Source organism: Asterias rubens, chromosome 21 (genome assembly GCF_902459465.1).
Source record: "Asterias rubens chromosome 21, eAstRub1.3, whole genome shotgun sequence".
Taxonomy (NCBI): Eukaryota; Metazoa; Echinodermata; class Asteroidea; order Forcipulatida; family Asteriidae; genus Asterias; species Asterias rubens.
The window spans coordinates 62257-85690 of NC_047082.1; the positions used below are offsets into that span (position 1 = coordinate 62257).

Consider the following 23434-nt stretch of genomic DNA (forward strand, 5'->3'; position numbering starts at 1 on the left):
TAGAAGTAATTTTCCACGAATTTGATTTCGAGACCTTAGATGTAGAACTTGAGGTCTCGAAATCAACCATCTAAACGCACACAACTTCGTGTGACAAGGGTGTTTTTTATTTCATTATTATCTCGCAAGTTCGACGACCGATTGAGCTGAAATTTTTCACAGGTTTGTTATTTTATGCATATTATGTTGAGATACACCAACTGTGAAGGCTAGTCTTTGACAATTACCAATAGTGTCAACTGCCTTTAACAGTGATGAAGAGTTCTTCCTCCATGGTCTTAGCAAGTCCTGATGATCGTGAAATGTGCCCATACCACTTCACTTTACGGTTTTTTTTTCACAGTGGTCATCAGGAGATCTTTAGGGCCAATGGCGCCTGATTCTGGTCCGTACATCCTTGTTGGTGATTTGGTCTTAGTAGGATATGCAAAGAATCTTCTTCCTGATAGCATCTCAATTCTGTGGCCTGTACTCTCTTCTCTAAGTCGGCTCTTAGAGTCCAGGTCTCACATGCCTAGAGGAAATGACCAACGAGAGCATCAATCTGTTTTTTGAGCTGAGCTTGATGTTCCTGTTATTGCAAATGGGCTTCAGTTTTGTCAGCGCTGCTGTTGTCTGCGCTATCCTGGAGCTTCATGATAAGACCCTTGATCACTCACAACAGCTCCCAGGTACTTGATAGTTTAGTCAATCTAAACAAAAAATGGCCTGACCTAGACAAAATAACAGATGGGACTTTTTTGCAACAGTCTCTTTAAACCCTCAAAAATAATATATAAAAAAAGTAGAAAAAGTAAGCAGGGTAAATAAGCATAATTTGCATAAATTAAAGGTTGGCATTTTCACCTCTAATTATGTATACACAAGCCCTGGAGATAGTAAAAGTTTTCTAATTTTAACCTCAAATTTACGTGCAAAATGTCTCTTGTAACCCACTAAAACAAAGTATCAAAAAGAAGAAAAAAGGAAGGACGGTAAATAGGCATAATTTGCATAAATAAAACGTTTTTGACCGTGTATGTGTGTACACGCCCTGATAGTTAAAGAACTGTTATCATTGTCACATCAAACTTTCATGCAAATGTCTCAACAATATACTATCAACAATATTCAAAGTAACAAAGGTGCCAATTAATTTTAATAACATTTTTTTCTAATCAAAGTAACGTGCGTGCGTATTAGCACTAACAAGAAATGCAACAATGACTGTTCCTTTAAAAATGATGTTTTACGCCTATTACCATTGGTCGGAAGATGTTAGGGAGGTTCCGAACTTTATAAAATTATTATTATCTTCAGCCCAGTCATGGGGGTTCCGGTATTGTTTAACTTAATTTATCTAATTTGGAATATATGTGCATATTTCAATACACTACGATTCATTATGAACTGTTTGAGCCCTTTAAAATTATATTTGACGCATTTGGACCGGGCACCACTGGGTCAGAAGATGTTAGCAGTTAGGGAGGTTCAACACTTTACAAGGTTGTTATCTTCCTGACCTCGTGGTGCTCAGTCCAAGGTGTCAACCAAATTTAAAGGGGCAGTCAAATATTTCATTAATTTATAGTGCATTGTGATACGCGCGTAATCCTACTTCTTTTTTCTGCTTTGTTGATACTTTGTTTTGAAGGGTTTCAAGACTTTTGCATCCAAATTTGATGTGAAAATAGTATTAATTTACCTCTATCAGGGCGTATGCATACAAACACAAGTGAAAATATAGGCGAAAGGGGCAATTTTTAATTTATGCAAATCATGCATAATTCCCCTGCTTACTTTGTTTTGTTTTTTGATTTGTTGTTTTGGAGGGTTTGGAAAGACGAGCCTGTTGATAAAAAAAAAATCATTTCTGTTGCAATCATGTCTCGGTCAAACCACATTATTGACTAGACTACATTTATTTAAGGGGGGGGGCACTTCTGACCATCAAAACTTGTAGTAGACGTTTTCATTAGTTCTCTTTACAATTTTTGTTTACAATAATCTGATGAAGATGCAGAAATAAACACTGTATGTAAGAGAGAAAAATAGTTTTATAACATTGAAATGACCACATAAAGGGGGTGATGGGGAGGTGCCCCTGTGCACCCAACCATTCGTTACATCACTGGTGCAAATTATTATTAGAACATCTCACTTTGACAAAAAGGATGGATGTTCTATATACCATTGATTTGTCAAGTATTCTCACCTGGTCAATCCCAAAATATCAAATAACAAACCTGTGAAAATTTTGACTCAATTGGTCCCAGAAGTTGAAAGAAAATAACGAAAAGAGTTCCACCCTTGTAACACAATTAATTTGTGTGCTTTCAGATTCCTGAGAAAAGCTTCATGCCTGAGGTCTTTCTCAGATTCATTATTTTTGAGTGAGAAATGACTTCTTTCTCACAATGTTTCATACTATAATCAACAGCTCTCCGTTGTTCGTGACCAAGTAAGTTGTTATGCTTATGTATATTTTGAGTAATCCCAAACGTGTCAAGTGCTATTAAAGATGATGATATTTTGTAACGAAAAAGCCATTGGTATAACCTGGCATTTTCATCGGGCGTGGGTGAGTTTATAAGCGTGCGACGACATAATTGTGTTTGCAGTAAATCATATAAACTACAACTATTATTATTTTTGAGTAAAAGTGCAGGTTGTGATGATTTGTTTGTGCAAATAATAACACTCATTTTAACAGATGTTAATTTTGCAAAAAGGATAAAAAGTGAAATTGTTTTAAGTGTAGCGGTAATTTTAGAAATTAAAAAGTGTCAACATTATTTTAAAGGAAGCTGCTTTCAACTTAAACAGGAAAAAAACCCAGTTATCCTGCAACTCACACGTAAATCGACACCCCACATGGGCAACATTGGTAAGACCATTGTCTGACCTTCTTTGATCAAATATATACAGCTACCAATATTTGCAGTCAGGGAGACTAATATTGTCTAGTAATTTCTTTAATCAAACATTACAAATGTTAGGGACACCTAATTAATAAATCGGGTTGTTCCACTGATAAGTTATACAAATTGGAAGTCTTTTTGAACAGCAATGTATCTACTGTTATGAGAACCTATAGTACATGTACATAATTATCGTTACGTGCATACAACGCACGCTGTCAATCAGTCTCTGTATATAAGTTCATTGACCCTAGTGGGCGGCGCTCATCTTTTATGAATGATCTAGAATGATCTGGGCTCTGGAAGTTTGAAGATAGTTGTAGTACTTTCCAGAAAACATCACAAATCCTTCATATACAATGTCACCCCCTTACAGATCACCACCTTACAAAGTCATCCTTACAAAGTCACCCCATTACAAAGCTGACCCTTACAAAGGCGCCCGCTTACAAAGTCAGTCCCTTAGCGAGTCGCCCCTGACAAAGTCACCCCTTAGCGAGTCGCCCCTGACAAAGTCACCCCTTAGAGAGTCGCCCCTGACAAAGTCACCCCTTAGAGAGTCGCCCCTGACAAAGTCACCCCTTAGAGAGTCGCCCCTGACAAAGTCACCCCTTAGAGAGTGGCCCCTGACAAAGTCACCCGCTTAAAAAGTCACCCCCTTACAAAGTGGCCGCTTACTAAGTCAGCCCCTTATAAAGTCATCCCCTTACAAAGTCACCCCCTTAGAGAGTCGCCCCTGACAAAGTCACCCCCTTACAAAAATGACCCCTTACAAAGTCAACCCCTGAATAATTCAACCCCTGAATAATTCAACCCCTTACAAAGTCATCCACTTACAAAGTCAACCCTTTATATTCACGGATATTTTGGATATTTTTGGATCGTAACACTACAAATAAATGATGAATCGTCCACCTTAGGTTAACATTAATATTATCTTCATGTTTTAATTGTTAATGTGACTTGCATAATAAATGTACAGACACTTCAGTACAAAATATTTCTTGCATTTTCTTGCAGTATGAACCCTTCAAAGTACAAATGAAAGCCGTAAAAAAATCGGAAGACTTGTTTAAATTTTGAGTCTTTGTTTGAGTAAGGACAATTTATTTGTGTAAGCCTAATTTTTTAAGAGAATAGGAACTTACAAGATAAGCTATAATGTTATAAAACAATTACAGAGTTTCCAAGCAAACCTCTAAAATTTTGTAAAATGTGAATGTTTAAAGTACTGTAAAGATAAATGATTCACATGTAGTAATCCTTTTGTTCACTTTAGAGTGAAGGAAATTAATTTGGTGGTGTGCTAGAACCTCTGTGCGCCCGACTCTTAGTTAGGCCATTGGTACAAAATATTACCATAAAATCTCACTTGTAACAAGGATGGATGTTCTAACAACAAAATCTGGTCAAGAAAATGTGCATTCAATACTTTTTAGTAAAAAGGGATTAAGGCGAGGATTAAAATTATTGTGCATTGATTTTTAATATGTTGAATCATGATCTAACACCGTACAAGTTAAGTCCATTAATAAAAAAAAACACCTACATTTTACACAAAAATATAAATAAAAAATACTGTGTTTAGTAGAATTTGTCACAAATTCTACTAAACACATGATTTGTATACATTCTTCAGTGTTCACAAAATTGGAATGTTATAAAGGGACTGGGCACATTTGGTAATTGTCAAAGACCAGTAATCTCACTTGGTGTATCCCGAAATATGTGGAAAATAACAAACCTGTGAAATGTTTGACTCAGACCAATTGGTCTCCAAACTTGCAATAAAATACTGAAAGAATTCAACGCCCTGTTACACAAATTTATTTGTTTTCAGATGCTTGATAAAGGCTTCAGGTCTGGAGTCTTTCTCAGATTCAAATATTTTAGTGAGAAAATACTTCTTTCTCAAAAACAACGTCATTTCAGGAGGAGTCGTTTCTCACAATGTTTTATAATTTAAACAGCTCTCTGTTGCTTGTTACTAATTAAGTTTTTATGCTAATGTAATATATAATTTGAGTAAATCTAAAACATGTCCAGTGCCTTTAAAGATGTAGATATGTTTTAACAACAAATCCAGTAATATGTACTTGCATTTTCATTTTGGGGATGACGAGCAAACAAGCAGGGCGAAGACAAAAATGTTTTTGCAGTAAATCATTAAAATATCAACATTTATTGATTATTTATTTGGTGTAAAAGTGCAGTTAATGTTGATTATTTTGTGAAAATAATACCACTAATTTTAATCAGGCATGTGCGGGGGTCGCAGGAAAAAACGAGGAAAATTTTCCGGATTTTGGGCCACCCATCAGAAAACATGTCCAGATTTTGTGCAAGCGCTAAGACTGTTATCAGACTTTAAACTGCAGTGCAGACAAAACATTAACAGAAACATAGACCATAGTTCTTACATGGTAACAATGTGTTCTTCTTTCTCGCTTCCAAAATGTTTTTGTGGGATTCCGCGGACAGATGTTCAACAAAAAAGTCAACAAGTGCGATACGTCCACGGCTGGCATATTTCGTTTCCCTGTCGCAAACCACACACACGACATCCCGGTTTTTGTTTAAGTCTGAAGACTTATGAAAGCTTCTCCCCTGATTCTTGGTTGACAAAGTCTAGCCATTCCCATTTAAAGACAGTGGACACTATTGGTAATTGTCAAAGACCAGTCTTCTTACTTGGTATATCTCAACATATACATGAAATAACAAACCTGTGAAAATTTGAGTTCAATCGGTCGTCGAAGTTGAGAGATAATAATGAAAGAAAAAACCCCTTGTCACACGTAGTTGTGTGCTTTTAGATGGTTGATTTTGAGACCTCAAATTCTAAACTTGAGGTTTCGAAATCAAATTCGTGGAAATGCTTCTCTCTCGAAAACTATGTCTCTTCAGAGGGAGCAGTTTCTCACAATGTTTTATACTATCAACCTCTCCCCATTAATCATTACCAAGTAAAGTTTTATGCTAATAATTATTTTGAGTAATTACCAATAGTGTCCACTGCCTTTAAACTTGTTTTTCACAAGCCGATCTGCCACCCTTGCTTTATTATCCAACTCCGTTCCCCGCTCGACAAAAGTACGGTCTCTGATGCACGCCATCTTGGTTGTCAGGTACCGCGCACACGTGAAAGATGTTAGATGTTAGTTTTGCATTGGGGATACAAATATAAACTGTTTTTACTCTTACACTCATGTGCAGCTTTAATTTTGGAAATGCAAACTAACTTTAAGGTAGGCTACCTTCCTGCCAACAACCTTCCCTTACACATCAAAGTGGCAGCTTTTCACGCAGAGCCCAATTGATGTGAACATAATGTTAGTGATTTGAGTTGACAGCACATTTTTCAAAAAATGTCAGTCACAGCACCCCTTTAGATGTGCGGTGAAATGTGTTATCAATATAATGGCAGGGTTTGATCCTACCTGCCCTAAAAGACAGTCCTTGTCAGCTGTAATGATGATTCTCCTGGGCTGCACTATGATGTGTGTTCATGTATTGCTATCCAGGTCCTAGAAAGATATCAGACAAAAACAAATCTTATATAGGATTTGAGGCATTGCATGGTGAGGTATCAATGTATATTTGGTTTGCGGTAACACCATGTGTGTATCTACTTGCCAGGTAGAGCTTGTTCTTAGTCTTGCTTTATTCTACTGCCGCGAAGTAGATAATCTTATTTAAAATTTACCTAGTCAGATTCACTTGCGGTTTATTACTTGATATTTAAAACAAAAAAGTTCCAACACCTTAAGGTGAGCCCCAGGCTACCGCTTCCCTGGGCCTTACTGCGCGAGCTCCTGCGCCTAACTGCAGCGAGTTGCTGGGCCTAACTGCAGCGAGTTCCTGGGCTTAACTGCAGCGAGTTCCTGGGCCTAACTGCAGCGAGTTCCTGGGCCTAACTGCAGCGAGTTCCTGGGCCTAACTGCACAAGCTCCTGGGCCTAGTATCAGCGAGTTACTGGCCCTTACTGCAGCGAGTTCCTTGGCCTAGCAGCAGCGAGTTCCTAGAACTAACTGCAGCAAGTTCCTGCGCCTAACTGCAGAAAGTTGCTGGGCCTAACTGCAGCAAGTTGCTGGGCCTAGCAGCAGCGAGTTCCTAGAACTAACTGAAGCTAGTTCCTAGGCCTAACTGCAGCAAGTTCCTGGGCTTAGCTGCAGCAAGTTCCTGGACCTAACTGCAGGATATGAACCTGTGTGACCTTGGAACTAACATGCCAGTGCTCTACCACCCAGTTGTGTGTAGGACTTCTGCTGGTGCCCCCTGAACTAAGATACTGACAAATAGGGAGACTGTCACTAGGGCTAGATAGTTTAATAGCGAAAACTCACTTGTAAGGACTCTGGCAACACCGTCGCTGCATAAATTCTCTGGTTGTCAAGGTAACTTTTAACATTTTCAGCCATGTTTGTATAATCTTCCTTGTTGTGGAACAAGATGTGAGCTGTTGCTACGTACGTCTGCCTGTCAACACCCTGAAAAAAAAAATAAGCGTGTTTTGGACCAAAGAGTTGAATGATTGACAGCCACGTATTTATAATTTTTTATTATTATTTTTTTTGGGGTGGGGGGGGGTTATATAATATATTAAACCATTCTTGTGTGTGGTGCTAGCTTTATTGTATGTTCTGGTGTCATTTTCATTATTGTTTTTGGATTGTTGAATGAATGCCTCTTCTTTATTATTCATTTTTACCCTGATATCAAAAACTCACCTTTACATCACACTGTTCTCTGATTTCATTCATGTTAAGTTCTGGTGGTAAAGACTGCATAAGAATCTTACTGGATTGTCGAACTGAAATAAACCAAAAAATACTATTTTAAGTAAAATATGAAATAGGTAATGGATACAAGTTTATACAGGAATGGTGCTGAGAAGTTTGAACAGTCTAATCTACTTTGTGTTGGTCCTGCTGTCTGGAACAGTCTAATCTACTTTGTGTTGATCTTGTTGTCTTTAACAGTCTAATCAGGATGCCACTTACATAAAGGTATGGTAGCCACAATATCAAGGATGCCACTTACATAAAGGTATGGTAGCCACAGTATCAAGGATGCCACTTACATAAAGGTATGGTAGCCACAATATCAAGGATGCCACTTACATAAAGGTATGGTAGCCACAATATCAAGGATGCCACTTACATAAAGGTATGGTAGCCACAATATCAAGGATGCCACTTACATAAAGGTATGGTAGTCACAGTTATCAAGGATGCCACTTACATAAAGGTATGGTAGTCACAGTTATCAAAGGATGCCACTTACATAAAGGTATGGTAGTCACAGTTATCAAAGGATGCCACTTACATAAAGGTATGGTAGTCATAGTAATCAAGGATGCCACTTACATAAAGGTATGGTAGTCACAGTTATCAAGGATGCCACTTACATAAAGGTATGGTAGCCACAATATCAAGGATGCCACTTACATAAAGGTATGGTAGCCACAATATCAAGGATGCCACTTACATAAAGGTATGGTAGTCACAGTTATGATAGCAACAATGATGAGACTCATGGCTGGATCTACATAATGTCTCCATTCAAAGTCAGTCAACCAGATGAAGAGGGCACTGATTATCACAACAACCGAGCCTAGTGCATCACCAAGAACATGCAGAAATACACCCCTCATGTTCAGATGAGCGTTGGATGACGATTCTGAAGAGGTAAAATTTAAAATAAATTTAGAAGTAGGCCCGTCTCGATCGTCAATACAAGCAAATTCTATAGAAAAGGAGAAACTATAGAGTATAGGTACATCTTTTTTGAGGGGTTTGAGGCACAGTGAAGTACATCAAGCATGGGGTAATGGGTGATACTGTGTGTGTGGATGAGGAATGAGTATGATGAAAGATACCATTTTAGTGACAATGGAGTCCTGTTGCGACATTAAGCATGATAGTTTTGGTGGGTTGTTGATGGTGAAAGGCAGAGTTTTGCTGGTTATGGAAGTCGTTGAGTCAAGGCAAGGTACTATCTTTGGTTAAGATTAGGTATATAAGTTTGAGTGACAGGTGAGCGGTAAAGGTGATTGTAGGATATCCTTTGAGTTATGTTAGAGCATGCAGCGCGTGCGGGCATGACGTGATTGTAAAGAGGGGGAAGGTGGAGGCGCGATGAAGGTTATGATCGGTGAGAGCGGTTTGTAGGAAAGCATTTTAGTTATGTTAGAGCATGCATCACTTGCGGGCATGACGTGATTGTAAAGAGGGGGAAGGTGGAGGCGCGATGAAGGTTATGATCGGTGAGAGCGGTTTGTAGGAAAGCATTTGAGTTATGTTAGAGCATGCAGCGCGTGCGGGCATGACGTGATTGTAAAGAGGGGGAAGGTGGAGGCGCGATGAAGGTTATGATCGGTGAGAGCGGTTTGTAGGAAAGCATTTGAGTTATGTTAGAGCATGCAGCGCGTGCGGGCATGACGTGATTGTAAAGAGGGGGAAAGTGGAGGCACAGAGTTGCGGTGAAGGTTCTGATCGATGAAGGTTCTGATCGGTGAGGGTTCTGATCGGTGGGGTTGTTTGTCGGATAGCATTTAGAGTTATGTTAGAGCATGCATCACTTGCGGTCATGACGTGATTGTAAAGAGGGGGAAGGTGGAGGTGCGATGAAGGTTATGATCGATGAGAGCAGTTTGTAGGAAAGCATTTGAGTTATGTTAGAGCATTGCGGACATGAGGTGATCATGAAGGAGGCGAAGGTGGAGGCACAAAGAGTCCACAGTTATGATCGGTGAGCGCATTAACTGAGCTAGCAGACTTAAACTTGAGCCAAGTCTCACCTTTTTCACATTTCTCTCTCATTTGTTCCTCTCTTCTGTTGATGTTAACTTCCAGGATGTCCTCTGGTGAGTGGGAAGTTGTTTCATTCTGAAGTGGCTGTTGAACACTGACACCATTTTCTACGTCTTCATTGGTTACAGCTTCTGTTGACTCTAACTTATGCCATTCTGATTTGTTGGTGTTGGTGTGGTTCCCACTAATTCCATGGGTGTGACCATGTGCCCCTCCTGGAAAAATAAATAATGGTGATAATATTATACTAAATTTCCCTACTCAAATAAAAATTGGAATTTTGTATCTAGTAAATCAGGTTGAATGGCTTCTGGCTTGTATCCAATAACAAAGATACTGAGAAAACGTAACGATTGGCAACATGAATAGGGCTTCAATCACGACCATATCATGGTGTGCATCCAACCCAGGCACCATTCAATGCGCACCAGCTGGGGCTATAAATATTGAGCGTGGACACAGGTGGCGGGAAAGGTATGTTTATTAATGTCAAATGGCTCAAGCATTTTTGACAGGATTGAAGATGGTACATTACTGCAAAGCCAAATGTTCAAGTCCAGCTATAGTTTCTTTGTTCATCCCAAAATAATTTATGATTCTGTTTTGTTCACAGGTTGGTTGTATGGTTTAATTAAAATGTTGTACCCTTGATTAAGCAAGGGCACTTTCTGACCAAGAAAATGGGTGTCAATAATTCTCCCTGCCTGGATAGTGTCTGGGGCTAACACCCTCTATTGTTTTCTTCAATGTGTGCTTGGAATCTCAGGAGTTCTTCAGAGGATTTTAGGGGGGTAATACCTCTGTACAAGTGGAAAGTCATGAGTTACATTTAGGAAACAGTCGTTGGAGGAGGGATGGGCACCTCTGCCTATATCTGGCAAGCAACATCTACAAATGATTAGACACACAAGTAGGCGTAACACTCCTCTCTCAATACTCAACCTTGTATGACATGAGGATGGTTGGTATTGGATTGATCCAGCTTCATAAAGCCACTGTAATGCCAAACAATGGAAAAAAAACATTTAAATGTTTCTTGACATTTTAAAATGTAGCCACTGAGTTTGATCGACCTTAGAAAATCACACTGCAATCAGTCATGAGGCGTAGACTCACCATGACCGCCAAATAAGCATAGTCCAATTCCATTGACGACCAAACCTATACTGCCAACAATCAAGATCAGCACAGGGTTTTCAATAGTCTCCAAGTAGATCAATCGTTGGATCGCATCCACAAAGATGGTAAAACAAAGGGCCATAAGTAAGACCGAGTTAACCAGAGCTCCCAACACTTCAGCTCGTTGCCATCCAGTTGTTTTACTCTTGGATATCTGTTTACAAAAGATGAACAAAAACAGCTGAGTTTTTCTTTAGCATCCCCTGCAACAATTTGTGCCCACTATTTCCCAACGTTACGATAAACATTCTGTCCTCTAATCTTGTTTAGATAAATTTCTGAGGCCACAAATTTCTGGGGCTCATTAGGCCACAGCCGTCTGAAATCAGCATCAAGGCCCAGGCTGGACTCACATCCAACACTGCTTCCCACCAATGGAACATAGCAAAGTTTCCGCAAGGAAATCAGCCTCAAGGCCCAGGCTGGACTCACATCCAACACTGCTTCCAACCAACGGAACATAGCAAAGTTTCCGCAAGGAGATATAAATGCCAGGCTGTCAACAGCCAATCTCACTCATTCGAACATTAGTTTTACATCTATATGATTATGAATTCCACAAATCAATAAATTGTGATTCATAACTAGACGGAAATACTTATTCAAGTCTTTTGAAGCGATTTAGCCTTGCCAGTTTCGAACCCACAACCTTGTGATTGCAAGTCTTGCCGTCTAACTAATTGACCACGGCGACGCATTGCTTCTAGGGGTACCATGAACCCTGTATGTGACACTGTTTTATACTTACTCTTATGGCAAGGAAACCGATGAGCAAAGCAATGATGTCAGACAGCATGTGGAAGGAGTCCGATACTAAGGCCAGTGACTTAGTGGTGTAACCAGTAACAAGCTCCACTACGAAGAAGGTTGATGTCAGTGTCATCATCACTAAAAAGCGACAGCTCTTTCCTGTGTAGCGACCCATAACTCAACCTTTTGTGACTCTCTGTGGAAAATTTAATTGAAAATGTTCAAATTAATACAATCTTTTTTAAGCTTCAATCAAAAATTTCTTTAAGGAATCCTTTCTTAATTTGTCAATACATGTGTAGAGCTCAATAGTTAAGTCAATGGAAATTGACACAAGACTGCAGACCCAAGGCCATTGATTTTAGCGTCGGGCTGTAAACTAACGACTAGATTGAAAACCTGAGGCCAGCGGATTTAGCATTGGGCTGGTAAACTCACGACTAGATTGAAAACCTGAGGCCAGCGATTTTAGCATCAGGGCATCAGGCCTGTAAACTCATTACTAGATTGAAAACCTGAGGCCAGCAATTTTAGCATCGCGCCTGTACGAAGGACTTGAAAAAGTCTGGTGTTTTTCAATACTCACTGTGTAATGATGAACCAAACAACAGTGTTCCAATGTTGACTTTGAATGTGTTCTGTTTAGTACCAAAGAACACTTGGCCTATAACCATAGGAATATTGTGACAAGTCTTGTATTGGTGTTTGTTTTAATTCAAACAAAATGTTATTATGTTTAAAAGCTAAACTATGAAAATAGTTTGTTGCAAAAACTTATTTTTGTCCAGTAGAATAAGCCGCAAGGTATTATGTTTTTTTCTTCTTCCAAATTGTTGTTGTTTTCCAAATAAATAAGCATTCCACTGTTGTTGTTTTCCATAAATATGCATTCCACTGAAACTTTCACAGGTCTTTTTTTTTTCTTTCATGAAAATTTTTCAGATAAACCAGCATTCATTCAATGAAACTTGGTCCAATATTGTCACGCTTTACCAAGCACAATACCACTTTTGTCAAACATTATTATGTAAATGAACATGCTCTTCGATGCAACACAATGTTATTTTATTTAGAGCTGTTATCTACAAAAGTGCACTCAGGTACAAGAGTATGATAACAACATAAAATACATAGCAGTTGTTGAAACATTTTACAAATGACATACAGATGATACAATTTGAAATCATTGCCGCATTGCAAGTAAAGAAGCAAAGATAAGAGGGTAATGTTGCGAATATCAAGCCAACGTTGTATTTAAAATTGATGAATATCAAGCCCATGTTGTTTGTAAAATTCATAAGGGAATAGTAGGGTAGCTACTAGTTCTTTCAAGGTCGTTTAAAACAGGCATGGTCGAATTGCCGTGTGATATAAAGGCCCGAGACGAAGGCGAGGGCCTTTATCAGACCGCAATTCGATCATGCAAGGTTTTAAACGGCCGTGAAAGAACTAGTAGCTACCCATTATTCCCATTCATAAATTCCTTTTTGGTTAAAAGGCGTAAAAAAGTATTAAATCCGTTTCCGAGTGCTTGAGCTCTGTATGTTTCAACCTCCATGGTATGTTCAGTATACATGTTACATGTACATGTACGATGTCCGTACGCGTGTGTTTTCCGGTTCCGTTCGTGCGCATGCGCGTATAGTCTTTGTGCATATTCGCTGGTTTTCCTTTCACACACAGCGCGGCAAACTCACCGACAACGCCTGCATCGCCCGTAACAAGAAATCTTGCATCAAGACTAGTGTGGAGTCTCAGCTCACAACCGGTTATAAACAAAGGTTTAAACACCCCCACGTGACACGCACTGTTACATACTACACATGTATAAGAAAATGGATTGTCTTGTAAAGGGAGGGAAAATACTCTGAAAATTAATGCCCATAAAAACTTACTTTGTTAAAAGCCCTGAAGCTGTTGCTAATAAATGTTAATGTTGAGAACCGAAACACCTGTGGTTGAAGAAAAAGAGATTTAACAAAATTGTTTCAGCATGAAGCGTTTGTAGTGGTTAGATATCTGCTCTGTATTGGCAACAATTGATGTATGGATAAAACCAAATAATAATCTTCAATAGTGTTTGAGCGTAATTGGATGTGCATAATAGAAGGAACTTTTTGAGCTGGTGAAGAAAAGAAATAACACAATACTTTCATACTTTGACCAATTGTAGACACGTGCTGATGACAAACCAAAGTTAATTTCTGGACTGTTAAACTTTAATTATCTTTACTCCAGGTTGAACTTTGGACCTAGAATTGTACTATCCGAGAGATAATGCGCATAAAAAGTTATACATACACTGAGGGAGATAATATCAACTATTTGGGTAACATTTTAGGGGGTACAAGGATTGTACCTTTTGTTCTAGGAGGGGGGGGGCCCTTCTTGCTAAGTTTCTGTTTGCTTTTTTCTTAAGCAAGCCCCCATTTTACTGCAATTTATTATTTTAAAGATAATCTGGCATAGTAGTTTAAAAACAATGCATTGTCTGACCCTGTGTGTAAATGTAACAGTAATTTGAAACATCTTCTGCTGACAATACACTAACCTGTGGAAGTTCCGATTGAGTCAATTAAGCTAGCAGTCAATCAACGAGCTACAATGAATAAATCAATAAGTCAATCAATCAATCAATCAGTCAGTCAGTCAATCAATCAATGAATCAATGAATCATGAATCAATCAATCAATCAATCCAGAGTCCCGTCTGATCGTATCTGGTTCATCACATCACTCGATCAATCCGCTAGAGAGCCCACTTACTACTGTATAATAAAAGAACTGAAATCAAAGAATAGTTTCCGAGTGTTATTCCTGATAAAATTCCTGATAAAATGATATCACAAGCATACGATGTGTTTGCATGTTTTGTGTCCACTTCCTTAGCATAGAAAATAGCTTGTTAAAACAGCTTGTCACAGCACACAGAACATAGATGAAAATTTACAACTCTTCAGTTTGGAGAGTTTTGAAATGACATAAGTGTGATAAAAACTGCCTATAGCTACCAGTATACCCCAGGGGGAAATGAAGATTTACCCCGAGTTACCCATTGTTTTATTCTGAATTCGCCCCTAATCAAAAGATTGTGTTTGAAAACAGTCATAATCATTGCCTTTGCAAGAGCAGGGAATCACATCTGACCTCACGTTTAGATTTGACCTCTTTGATTAATAAAATCAGCAATCCCGTAGTACCCATGGCAATACATGCAGATATGAGTTTGTCCAAACCAGTAAACCCTGTAAATCATTTGCCTCTGTACTTTATTAAGTTCACCATGAGTTCATAAAGTACTGGCCTCCAACAGAGAAGCACTTTGATGAGTAATTGGTCGTGGCAAGTTCTTGCTAATACCCTGTTGAGCCGAGCCATATAAAAACAACTTTTATCAATGCATCTTCAGGTCGTATACCTCCCGTTGTGAAAGCAAGACATTTCTTCCCATGGAAGATCTGAACTTTAGAAGGCAGGTTGAAATGTTTTTGGTAGGTAGCTTCTCGAGGTTTGGTAAAAGTATCCTCAGCAATACAGAAGTATTTCAAAGAGCATTATTTGTGTACATCTGAGTACCTCTTCCAGTGGCAATGAAAACATTATACAATATATTTTTTGTAATTCTGATAGCGATTATCAAACATATCAAACATTTTTTCTGAAGGGGCATCATCACTCAAGAACTATTGACTTTGGGATGTACCACCAAGTACAGCACAAACCAACAGTATATATTTTGTTTGGTGAGAAAGACATTTTTTCCCTTCTAATACCAAATTTTGAAAAGTTTCAAGAAGCTGGTCATACTAAAGTTGAAACGCAAAAAAGGCAAGTAAGTACTGCATTTTGTCTAACACATTGATGAGTGCCAATCCAGAGTTTGAGTCTGTAACGTTGAATTTTGATGAATTTTGAGTAGCAACTATTCAAGTGAAATAGTTCACTTGAACACATTTTTTTATATCAGTTTAATTAAGTACCTGTCCTCCTTTAAGGAATTTCTATTGCACCATTTGACAAACATCTTCAGGAGGGTGTTGAAGTTGATTTAATGACAATTCCGCCGCCGCTCTCTCCTTCAGTTAAAAGCTGTCTGGGAATAACTTCATCTGATCACAAACAGTCAAAGTATTAAAATGTCTTTAATCTCTTTAGTTAGACACTCATCCTTTACAACCATAAGTATCTAGGGTAAATCAGAGTTTGAAATTTACCTAAGCAGGACTTAGGCTAGTGATTAGGCCCTATAGCATCGGGCGAGAAAATGGTGACATCAATTGTTTATGTAATATGCTTTAGTTAAGGAAAGTGGTCTCACTACTAGCAGACAAGTGACCCGACGACAAAAAGTGCTACATACACTGAAAACCTCATTAAAACATAAATAAACACTAATACATCATACGTGTAGAAGAGTCCTAAATAATGTATTTGCCTAGGAACCTCATCTTTGTGCAAGATCATGTGCACACTTGACAGCCAAACTGTGTATTAAAGCCCTTGATTAAGAGCTGCTCCCCCTTCCCTCCATTGAATGTACTCCGTCCTACTTTAAGATGCTATGTCAGATTTTTGGCCGATTTTACCCTAAAATTTTGATTTAAAATTCAATAGGTATTTTAATGGGGGTCGAGAAAGTAACAAGCTTTCATTTGAGCCATTGCTCTAAAAAGTCCGCCAATTATTAGTAGCAGTGAAATAAAGTGCTCAAAATTAGTTTTTGTCGGGATCCCGACAATATATCACGTGACCAATTCTTATGTGTTTTATAAGAAACGTTTTTAATTTTTGTCATGGTTCCTGACCATTTAAAGTAAAAGTTAAACTTGTTTTCGTTAGAGCGGGTGATACTCTTTGAAATACCATTCACTCAAAAAACAATTTTTTAAAAATGTTTGTTGCCAAAAATCTGACATAGCATCTTTAATTATAATAAATTGTCCTTGTCCAAACTCAATTTGTGGATTAGATGTGTGTAAATATGAGTTATGTGCCCTGGTTTAAAATATCTTTATGATCTAAGATGACATCCATTCCAGCAACAATATTTATTCTTTGCATGTTTTCAAAGATTCATATATTAGGCCTACTTTGATATCAAAAAAGCCCCCCTATCCCTACTTTCAAAATTGTCTCCTGCTGTTGCTGTTTAAAGATGTTATGGAATTAAATATCAGAACCAAACTGGCATCTACCAAGGTGGTGGGTACACGGATACAAGACGGAGTGTGTCGTGTACAAAGCCATGAGAGGTGTAGGGAATAAAATATGTCTGAGTCCAAATTGATCACCCATGAGGCTAAGCATAAAATTATGTAGTTTGGACCCAATACAATCGTGAGAACTTCGTCACGTTACTTCATGCTGTGAAATGAATGAACAAACATACATACATGTACACGAATTGGGCCCCCCAACCAAGAACAATCATAAGTCAACCCAATAATTCATGTACTTTAAGCATGCCATAGTCAACCCCATATTTATATGCTATAAGGAGCCTTATAGTTTCTAGAAGTTAGCATGTTACAGTACAGTATACACTACAGTCCCTACAAACTAAATGTACATGTGAGTGATGTGTACATAGTGTGGTCACTAAATAAAACATGTCCTTACTCTATGATAAAACCATGCTAACCACCATGACTACATGTACATAGCTGTAGTCCCCTGCTACATACGACTCAAGGTCACAAGGTGGTGTTTTTTTAATGAATTATGACTCATCATGAGCTGTGGGATAGTATGCAATTGAGCTTTGAATTATTTTATCCATCATCACAATGGTGGTAATTTTTGGACGAGGACCCTCATCTATCAACCCAATGCCAGATACTGAATGAACCGAAGAGGTGGAACTGGAAGTACCAGTGGTTTAGGTTGGCTGCTGCTGGTGGCAGTTAGCGCTAATAATAATGACAATATGAAAGACGACCTTGTAGTGTTACACTCACTGCTGTAGTGTCAATGTGTGACATACTGCCTGGTGTCATGTGTTTTCAGTAGGATACCAAAAAAATTGTTCACAATCAAAAACTGAAAGGTATTCTTTCAAATCATCTATCCAATTTTGTAACAATAACACTTACACTTCATGGTGTGTTAAAAATCTATAATTTTTGGTTTTACGTTGCGAGAGACAGTCCGCCATTAATTAACAGTGCTTATGCATGCACGACATTGGAGCAACGTCATATGTTTTCACACCTTTCATTGGTTGGTATTTTATTGAATATTCAGAAGCTATATGGCGTGCAAAATAAATCAAAAATATTATTCAATTACTACTTAACAAAATTAATGAATTTTTTGTCCTAAGGCATTATGGCTACTATTAATATATTATTAGAATCCAGAGATATCATTCATAAGGCAAGAAAGTAAAATACCCCACTCCCCTTGAAGCACACACACTTCATGAAAATCCGTTTTCCCCCACTTCAGACCAGTAATGTTTGGTTCCAGGAGATAAGAAACCAATCCATGATATTTTCTCTTTAATGTAGACTTAATATTTATTACGCTTATCGGAATTTATTACAGTATGCAGTTAATTAAAAACAGGTTTTTTTCGTCATTTTCACTCAAAATGTATTCATTTTTTCCCCATATTGGCACACCATAGAATCCCAAATAGTAACCACCTCAAGTGATCCATCTAGTGACTAAAGCAGAATGAAACTCAATCTTGCAGATAGTAATGTTGTTTTGAACTTTCGAATTGAGGTTGGATGATGTTTGTTTGACTCATTTGAATGTTGGCATAATAATGCACTAGTGATTTGTACCAAAAATCAATCATTGTATAAAATGTTTGAGCATAACCAACGACAGGAAACTTTATTCTCAGCATGATTAAGCCTGATGAAAATACAGACCGTGAGTAAACTGCATAGCTTCAATCACCGGTGCAGCTTGCACAATCTCGCGGTAAACGGGACTCAAAGTTGGGGTTCAAACCGCAAAAATGTACTGTCTGATCTACTGCCCTGGTTACGCCCCGATCCCCTGGCCTCTTGATCCATGACCCCACACACACGAGACTTGTGACTTACCTTGAGGTTTCCAGCTTATGTCGGCATAAAAGCGATTGTTTACTCGCCTCCGTGCCATGTCCCTGCTGGAGCGCGCAGAGAGCGTAGCATTATGGGATGTATGATGACATGACCTGCCTGTTCTCACGAGTCAATCCTGAATAATTACAAAGCCAAATAGGACCAACTTAAAGCTAAAATTTATCAAATCTCCTTAATAATGAAATACCAAAACCACATGCTGTGATAGTCTCTTATAATTACACAATCTATTAATTTCACGACCGCGTCAACGTCCTAAATCAAGAAAAAGTTGTGGGGTTCTAAATTATTCAAACTAGCTCGCGCATCAATTTCCAGAAATGATTAGTGCGGTGCGCCGCCAGTTTGTTATTATGAGAGCGCCCTCAAGAAGAGTGAATTAATTGATTGCCTGAATAATAAAGCTGGTAGATTATCAATGTGCATAAGCTATTGGAAACAAGAATAACTCCATATCTGTGGTACATAAATGCAACCATACACTGCAAGCTAAGGGAAAATTACATTTTAAATGTTCAAAGCCATCAAATTTTCAAAGCATCATCCAAACAGAAAGTGTACATAAAAATGTATACTTCTCTAAAATCTTGGGACAATTCCCTTTGTGTGGCGTATTCTCTACACGTTCACCTGTGTTTTGAATAACCCATACTTCCCCTGGTGTAGCGTATTCTTTACACTTAACTGTGTTTTGAATTACCAATTATTCCCCTGGTGTGGCGTATTCTTTACACTTTCACCTGTGTTTTGAATTACCCATAATTCCCCTGGTGTGGCATATTCTTTATACTTTCACCTGTGTTTTGAATTACCCATAATTCCCCTGGTGTGGCGTATTCTTTACACTATCACCTGTGTTTTGAATTACCCATAATTCCCCTGGTGTGGCGTATTCTCTACACTACCACCTGTGTTTTGAATTACCAATACTTTACCTGGTGTGGAGTATTCTTTACACTTTCACCTGTGTTTTGAATTACCCATAATTCCCCTGGTATGGCATTTTCTCTTCACTATCACCTGTGTTTTGAATTACCCATAATTCCCCTGGAATGGCGTTTTCTCTTCACTTTCACATGTGTTTTTGAATTACCCATAGTTCCCCTGGTTTGGCGTATTCTTTACACTTTCACCTGTGTTTTGAATTACCAATAATTCCCGTGGTTTTGCGTATTCTCGACACTTTCACATGTGTTTTGAATTACCAATAATTCCCGTGGTTTTGCGTATTCTCGACACTTTCACCTGTGTTTTGAATGACCCCAACTTTCCCTGGTGTGGCTATTATTCTCGTCACTTTCACATGTGTTTTGAATTACCCATACAAGTACTGGTCTTGATTAATCTTAGCCGTGTTGTAAAGTTTAGTCGTTATGGTCAAGGTCGGTCTTTGTGAGGAAGGTAGAAGTTATATAAATCCAATGTCATCTTTGTTATTATTTATTGGCAAACATATAGTGAAAAATTGTCACTATTCAGCTTACTATAGCCTTGTAGCACTTTTGGGCAAAATTTGAGCAAATTAAAGCCTTGTTGAACTCTCAGGCAAAATTGGATAAAAACGCAAGGCTATAGCCTTGTAGCACTTTTGGGCAAAATTTGAGCAAATTAAAGCCTTGTTGAATTCTCAGGCAAAATTTGATAAAAACGCTCAATACTATTGAGCTTGAATCTTCCTGGGTTCGTTCATTCAGGCCTTGGTTCACATGTAAAAAAAAATAATGCAATTATTCTTGCATTAGTCTTCTTTTTAATAATCTAGTTGAACAGAGTATGATTCTAGCGCAATCTTGTAATTAAGTACACCAATGCAAGCAATTTATTTCAGTTTCAAATTTTGCCTATTTATCCTGGTAAGGTTTGTTCAATTAGCAGGGCTACCAACGTGCAGGTCCCAGGATACCAGCCCCACACGGTTTCCAGATCGTCGGGGCATTTGCACCATCCTATCGGATGGGTCAGGTCCGCCCCCCTGAGAACCAGGGGAGTCCCCTACTGTACTAACGCGGTCCGCTAGTGGAAAGACTAGCGGACTACTTCCGTTGGTCAACCATTTGTGATAACACCGGCACCATCCTCAGGTGAGGAGCCTAAATGCACCTTTAAGATCAACCACCCATCAGTGGCCCGAGCCGGAAGTAGGACCCCACATGCCACGTGCAAGTGTCCAGGTCCCTTCAATCTTATCCGCAGGCATCACCATTATCGATACGCAGGCATCACCAAGTTAGCGCCAAAAAAACCCCGTGTATATGCTTGCTTGCTTGCAATGGTGTACTTATTTACAAGATGGTAACTGTGTATTGAGCTGCTAAACACAACCCACTACATGTTTAGGATGATTAAAAAACGTGAAATATCAAACCAACACAAGTCACTAATCTATATCTTACCTTCGTTCATTCATGATCAACAGATGAGCTGCTAGGATGTCTTGAAGATACTGATGTTTTCATGCGTGTTTGCTCTCCTTTATACCCTGCAGCCTTCAAGGTGTCAGTAAGGGGAGATTCCATCCATACTTGGTTTCAGGAACTACTGGCCCTGAAAGGTCAAGTAACAGATAGTGTGTAACTGTAAGCCAGTATTATGTCATTTGCAAAATCTCTTGCAGGGGTAAAATTCAGCATTTTAGACCAGTTTGGGCTTTAAACTGAAAAAATCACAAGGGGTAGTCTGTCAGTTTTATCGAATTTGGGCCTAAAGTTGAAAAAATCACAAGGGGTAAGTCCAGCAGTTTTATAGGGTTTAGGCCTAAAATTTAAAAATCACGAGGGGTAAGTCCAGCCAGCAGTTTTATTAAATTTGGGCCTAAAGTTGAAAAAATCACAAGGGGTAAGTCCAGCAGTTTTATCGAATTTGGGCTAAATTTGAAAAAATATAAAAAAATACACAAGGCTAAACCCTGTTGAATTTTCAGGCAAAATTTGAGAAAAATTTGATAAAAACGAAAGCCTTTTCAGGCAAAATTTGGCTATTGGGTAAATAAGCAAAGCTAAATAAAGTCCAGGTGCATTTCGGGGCAAAACTTGAGAAAAATTTGATGAATACGCAAGGCTAACAACGTGATGAGTTTTCTGGCAAAATTTGAGCAAAATTATATTGATATGCAAGGCAAAACCCTTTATGAATTTTCAGGCAACATTTTAGCGGAATTTGAGCATAAAAAAATTTGAGCAAAATTTGATATTACGCAAGGCACAACCCTAACGGCCAAGGTTCTGAGGTTCATGATCAGTACCTTACTCATATTTTCTCACAAGACAACAACAAATCCAGGTATAAAGAACCTTTTGTTGTCTTTCCTTCGTGAAGTCTAGGTTTTATTGGGGTAATGATGTTTTCAAAGGAAGATCATACCGAACGCGAATGGGCAAGATGGAAGGAATACCAACATAAAGTGGTTCAAATGCCAACAAAAAACAGTTAATATTATGCATTTACCATTGAGTTTAATCCGTTCTTGTGATGATATATGGGAGCCAGAGGTGCATTGTAATTGAATGGTACACACTACAAGTTCAAAACATTTGTTTACTGCATTACTCAGTAATGTTAGATTTATCAACAGGATCAATCACTGAAGTGTCTGTTTGCATTTTTTTATCAAGCCACTTTTTAGGACTCATTATGCCTTTTACTATTTTTGTATCCCAAGATAATCTCACGTGGAGGTAAAAACAATGGACCCTTCCCATGAAATATGCTTTTAACAGCATTTTAACAGCATTTTTTGGTGTTTACACAAATATCTTATCACTCTGTGTCGCCGACAAACTTCCCGAAAATTGCCATAATTTATTTGTCAATTATTGTAATGATATAATTTGGCACTTTTTTTTTGGGGGGGGGGGGAGTCAATGGTTTAGTGGATGTTATTGCTCACAAAACGGAAATTGGGGATGTGAGAAGTAATTTTTAAATTATGTGAATTGTTGCAAAGTTGGATCCGAATCTGGTCAACCGGAGCTGGTCATACACGACCGCGCACAGTTTTATTATTCACGTGTTTTCAAACATGCCGCCAGGCCCCGGCTAAACACACAGGAAATCATTTAGTTTGCTTCATTTTAAACCTCATAACCACCGAAGGATACCTTCCAGTCATACTACAAGTAATTCTAAACTTACCACACTAATTGTCCAGTGTTTCCGTTTACTAAATATACGGCAAAATATGGGGACATTGGAGAGAAAAAACAAGGACGGAGCCCCGTGTATAACATGTCAGCCATTTTTTCGGTTTGTGAAGGTGCGCGCGCACAGATCGGCACTGGGTTGATTTGCATATGAGAGTTTTGTATTTCATAATGGGTGGAACGCAATAAAGGGGAAATGGCAAACAAAGAAACACAAACTATTCAATATAATCTGCTCATCTAAATAAGTGTTTCTGCATACGACGGGTAATTTCTAAATAAGTAATAATGGACTAATTGGGCAAAAGGAAAGGAAGATTGAATTTACTATTCCTATACATTGATTGACCATCCCTCCCAAATAATGGAATATCAAAAGAAACGTTTTATCGGCCAGAAGAGCTTGCTATAAGGTAGGGAGAATACGTGTACATTTCGCTTTATGCATTTATGAAACCATTGATCAACTTTTAAATTCTCCATACCCCCTCAGCTAAATATTTCGGAAACTGACATAATTATGCAGAAGCCCGATTTAAATCTCGGCCAGCGACTCAGGGTTGGGTCTAAAGA

The 23434-nt window shown here is 38.4% G+C and overlaps 1 protein-coding gene across 2 annotated transcripts; it reads right to left on the minus strand.

Annotated features, from left to right (window-relative positions):
• Positions 1 to 5860: 5860 nt before the first annotated feature.
• Positions 5861 to 21248, minus strand: LOC117304688 (zinc/cadmium resistance protein-like). Of its 2 annotated transcripts, XM_033789275.1 has the most exons (12): positions 21116 to 21248; positions 18702 to 18837; positions 15624 to 15752; positions 14196 to 14243; positions 13540 to 13596; positions 11643 to 11840; positions 10832 to 11048; positions 9703 to 9930; positions 8391 to 8582; positions 7631 to 7713; positions 7247 to 7390; positions 5861 to 6427 (listed from the first exon to the last, which is right to left on the minus strand). In XM_033789275.1, exons 6-12 carry the CDS (start codon positions 11817 to 11819, stop codon positions 6407 to 6409), a joined length of 1062 nt encoding a protein of 353 aa, XP_033645166.1. In that variant the 5' UTR covers positions 11820 to 11840; positions 13540 to 13596; positions 14196 to 14243; positions 15624 to 15752; positions 18702 to 18837; positions 21116 to 21248; the 3' UTR covers positions 5861 to 6406. The 2 variants fall into 2 exon arrangements, with proteins under 2 accessions (XP_033645166.1, XP_033645167.1); XM_033789276.1 differs by lacking the exons at positions 18702 to 18837; positions 21116 to 21248 and adding an exon at positions 18525 to 18684.
• Between the last annotated feature and the right edge of the window lie 2186 nt (positions 21249 to 23434).